The sequence below is a fragment of the Lolium perenne genome, chromosome 4, assembly GCF_019359855.2.
Source record: "Lolium perenne isolate Kyuss_39 chromosome 4, Kyuss_2.0, whole genome shotgun sequence".
Lineage (NCBI taxonomy): Eukaryota > Viridiplantae > Streptophyta > Magnoliopsida > Poales > Poaceae > Lolium > Lolium perenne.
The window spans coordinates 251,561,745-251,565,972 of record NC_067247.2 but is presented as its reverse complement, the minus strand read 5'-3'; the positions used below and the strand labels follow the sequence as shown (position 1 = coordinate 251,565,972).

The 4,228-nt window shown below is 53.1% G+C and overlaps 1 protein-coding gene across 1 annotated transcript; it reads right to left on the bottom strand.

Annotated features, from left to right (window-relative positions):
• Positions 1-3,039: 3,039 nt before the first annotated feature.
• On the bottom strand, positions 3,040-3,681 carry LOC139839330 (uncharacterized). Its single transcript, XM_071829378.1, has one exon. It carries the CDS (start codon positions 3,679-3,681, stop codon positions 3,040-3,042), a length of 642 nt encoding a protein of 213 aa, XP_071685479.1.
• Positions 3,682-4,228: the final 547 nt, after the last annotated feature.

Sequence of the window (4,228 nt, the reverse complement as noted above, 5' to 3'; positions counted from 1 at the left end):
AACAAGTTCATGTAAGTAATTAAACAACATTCATGGCTTTATTTTATCGATCACCTTGTGTTTCATTCACATACACACATATATATATACTGACCATCGTACCTTCTTCAAATTATTAGATCGAACGGTTGCGGGATGGTCTTCTAGCAACAGAGCGTGTACGAGCAATTCAAGAAGAACTGGCGGGGTTCTTACTTGAGCAAGTCATAGCTCCAGATGGAGAACACTATGTGGACAACCGCCAATATCAATGTTGATGTAGACATATATATATGCATGAACGTGTGTCACTTTGATCGATATATGTAATACAATGGTTTCCTATATATATATTTGAATTGTCTGCATTAATATTATACCGTGTTTCGAATGGGGCAGAGTCTCTGCCGCGGCAGCATTTTAGTGCAATTCCCTGCCGCGGCAGAGTCTGCCGCGGCAGGGAAGGGCATTAAAATGCTGCCGCGGCCCAACCCTTTTGCACCGGTTCGTAATACGAACCGGTGCAAAAGCTTCCCCGCCGAGCGCCCCACAGCCGGCCACGTGGAGACCCCTTTAGCACCGGTTTGTAAGCCAACCGGTGCAAAAGGGGGGGGCCTTTTGCACCGGATGGTTTGCACCGGTTGCCCATCCGGTGCATATGGCCTTTAAAAACCGGTGCAAAAGAGCAGTTTTCCACTAGTGTTGTAAGTTCCAAGCACGTTGACATTCAGCTATATATTCATATCATTATATGCAGCTTCGACCTAGCTTGCTGGCGTGCTCTTTCATTGAGCCCTCGTGCTTCAGCGCCGCTGGCTCCTTTCGCCGGCTAATCAAGTTGCTGCTCTTTCTCAATTCCTCCTGGATCTCTTGAGTAGTTGCTGAGCAAGTCATTTCATACGCCGACACTAATGGCGACATCGGCTACCACAGAAGAGGTGCCTTCTACTGCGACGGATCATAAGCCTACCATCTGAGTTGAGGTTGTGTATTATCTGTGACCGAAACTGTGGCTTTTTTTTGTTAGTTGAAACATTGAACCAATATCATTGACGAGGGAGTGATGAACTCGCGGTGTTCTGTCATGAACTAGGATCGTTTTTTGTTGGGTGTGAACTGCTTATTCCAAATGTGTGGGCTGATAGACCTTTTGAGGCGGCGTATGGGGGCCTCGGTTGGTAATCGGCGCCTCCCAATACAAACAGCACCGACGCCTCTAATATGGCCCATACAAACATCACCGGCGCATCTAATATGACCCATTTATGGGGGGGGGGGGGGGGAGTGTAGATGCTCTCAGTGGAGCGGAGTGAGGTGGCGATAGTGACACATGGCCTCAATGGCGTTCGAGCACATGCACTGGCTTCGCTGAAGCGTTGGTGAGAGGAGACGTTGGTGGCGACACGTCTACTCGCAACGCATATATTTCAGTTTTCCGTCGCAACGCACGGGCATTTGTGCTAGTACCTAATAATAAAAGCAAAAGCGTTTCCGTGGTTTCGTCCCGCGTTTCCGTCGTCCGTTGTTGGCTTCGTCCGTTGGCAGAGCTCCTATTTGTACAAGCTACGGGCCCAATCGTCCGGTTCTTGGTCCAGTCTCCCTCTAAACAGAGTCTACGTAGACGTACGGCCGCTAAACCGTCATATGTACACCACGCTGGATGGAGATGTATCCATCGCCCAACTCCATCAGAAGTCCGTTCACGAGTTGCGGATCAACCGAGTTCGGCGAAGAAGTTCATGCCGGCGTGTCCGCTAACTAACCTGGCCTGGCCAAATTTCGTCCGTCGGCATCACACGACAGGGAGACGAGCGATTCCCCTAACTATGAGCTATTGGGATGAAAATTTCGTCTTTGCGTGGTCGTAGGCGCTCAGCAAAATCGCCAGCGCCCGGTTGCTCAAGGAGCTCACCCAGTGGCAGGACGGCCCGACCTCCGGCTTCAAGTACAAGGTCATCCAACACGATCGCCGAGGCGCCGCCCGTCCCGCCTTCCCGGCCCAGGCCATCCGCGCAATCGGCCCTGTCTTTTCCTCTCTATGCATGGATGATCGATCCGCAATGCCCCTGTATATTGTGGTCAGCGGGCAAGGGAAAGAGCAGCAGCATAGTAGTCATGCCGCTAGAATCGATAGATCGACCTAAGAGAGGCAATTGTGGCAACCATATGTTAAGCGGCGATTTCCAGCAACTGCAAGCGCTGTGCCACTTGGTGGCGGTGGGAGGAGGCCGATGGCTCCATGACACGTTGTTCTTCGCACAAATAAAGCGCTTGTTCTGATCGATCATACTCATAGACGTACCATCTGCGGTCACCGGGTTTTGCACCCAAAAAGACTCCACGTCCATCCCGATAGATATAGAGTTACCAGGTGTGGTGGTCACCACGCCTCAGCACCCAAAAAGAGGCCAAGTATGTAAAACAGTAAAAGCACATATAAACACCGCACAATGGAGTCGAAGAATTGATCGACATTCATGATTTACCGCTTCATCAAGGATCCGATTGAGACGCAGTTCATCGTGTCGCCCCTCTGGACTCCTTGGCACCTCCCACACCCCTTCCGCCAACTCTTTTGCACCGGCTTTGATGGTACGACGGCGAAAAGATTCCACAGGCAGCTCTCGCAGCAGGGGAAGTAGACAACGCAGGCTGTTGATGGCCGGAGGAGGCCACAGTAGAGCGGGCTGGTGAGGACTGTTCAGTACGGCCAAGGATCGATAGGGATGCCTACACATACTTTGCTACAACGATGGAGAATCTCATCAGGTTCCAGCAGGGGGTCCGTGAAAAGTACGGGTAAACAGGCTATGTTATTACGAGGACAAAGTTGCCCGTTTGCAACTTTCCTGAATTATCACAATGGGTCAGTGGTTAAATATTTCAATTTCAAAACCTGTCAGATGTTCATCTATAGGGGTAATCTCAAATTTTCTTTTTTCGAGAACCCGCAGGAGATCTGCGCGTCATTATATTAAGCATCAGAAAACGGACACAAGATGTCCAGGTTACAAGTAGAGCGAGAGAGAAAACACCTCGCCCCAAACCCACCCCAACGCACTAATCTATATCCCCAGAGGCTCCACCTCTACAAGCCACCCACGAGCCCCATTCATCCAAGATTTTGCTGAGCGTCGCCGAAGCTTGCAAGCTTTTTCCTTGGAAGACTCGGTCGTTGCGTTCCAGCCAAAGCGCGCGAAGCGCAAGCATAACCAGGGAGTTGAGCTGCTTGCGCTGCGTCCTAGGAACGCGGGCGGCAGCTAGCAGCCACCAGTCGTTGATGCCAGAATTGAGTGCCGGGACGACGGTTAGCAGGCCAATGCGCGCGACCAGACTGGTCCAGATCTCCTGCGCATAAGGGCAGTGCAAGGAAAGGTGATCCAACGTCTCCGGCGTCAAACCGCAGAGAGGGCAGAGGACATGGGACGGGAGACCTCGCCGAATCCTGCGGTCCGCGGTCCAGCAGCGGCGGCGAAGGGCAAGCCAAGCGTGGAAGCGGTGCTTGAGGGGGGCGAAGGAGTCCCAAATAAGCGGAGCCGCCGCCAAGCCCGTAGTGCCCTGGAAAAGCATGCCGTAAGCTGATCGGGAAGAAAAGGCGCCATCGCTCGACCATTTCCAGATGAAAACATCAACTGCGCCAGGTGTAGGCCTCTGCAGAGCTGCATCGTGGACGGCGGACCAGAGGCGGAGGTATTCCACCATGGCATCGATGGAGAGGACGCCAGAGATATCCAGGGCCCAGCTGTTATGGAGGAGCCCTGCCGCGACAGTGCGCCGCCTGCGAGCCGCAGGAGCGACCAGCTTACACAGCGCCGGAGCGATGGTTGCGGCGGAGAGTCCCCCGATCTAGGGGTCCTCCCAGAAGAGAATTGCCGCACCGTTGCCAAGCTCAATCCGCACGGAGGCGTTAAAAAGGGCCTGAGAGTCTGATCCGATTTGAACCCCCAATCTGTGCCAAGGCTTGGAGCTGTCAGACCTTGAAAGCCAGGCCCATCTCGTGCGCAGCGCCACGTTCATCCACTTCAGATTTAACAAGCCCAAGCCGCCCAAGGCCTTCGGCTGGCAGACAAGGTGCCAAGCCACCGTGCAAGAACCGCCTCTCGCGTCCCCGCTGCCAACCCAAAGAAAACTGCGCCGCAGTTTGTCGACAGCCTTGTAGAACCAAGGGTCAAGATCAAGCGCTAACAACTGATAGACCACCGAGGCAGACATGACGGCCTGCACGTAGACAAGGCGCCCTTCTTTGGAA

Bases quoted from the DNA above. Each gene is read 5' to 3' on its own strand.
- LOC139839330 (XM_071829378.1), bottom strand. From the start codon at position 3,681: ATGGTGGAATACCTCCGCCTCTGGTCCGCCGTCCACGATGCAGCTCTG.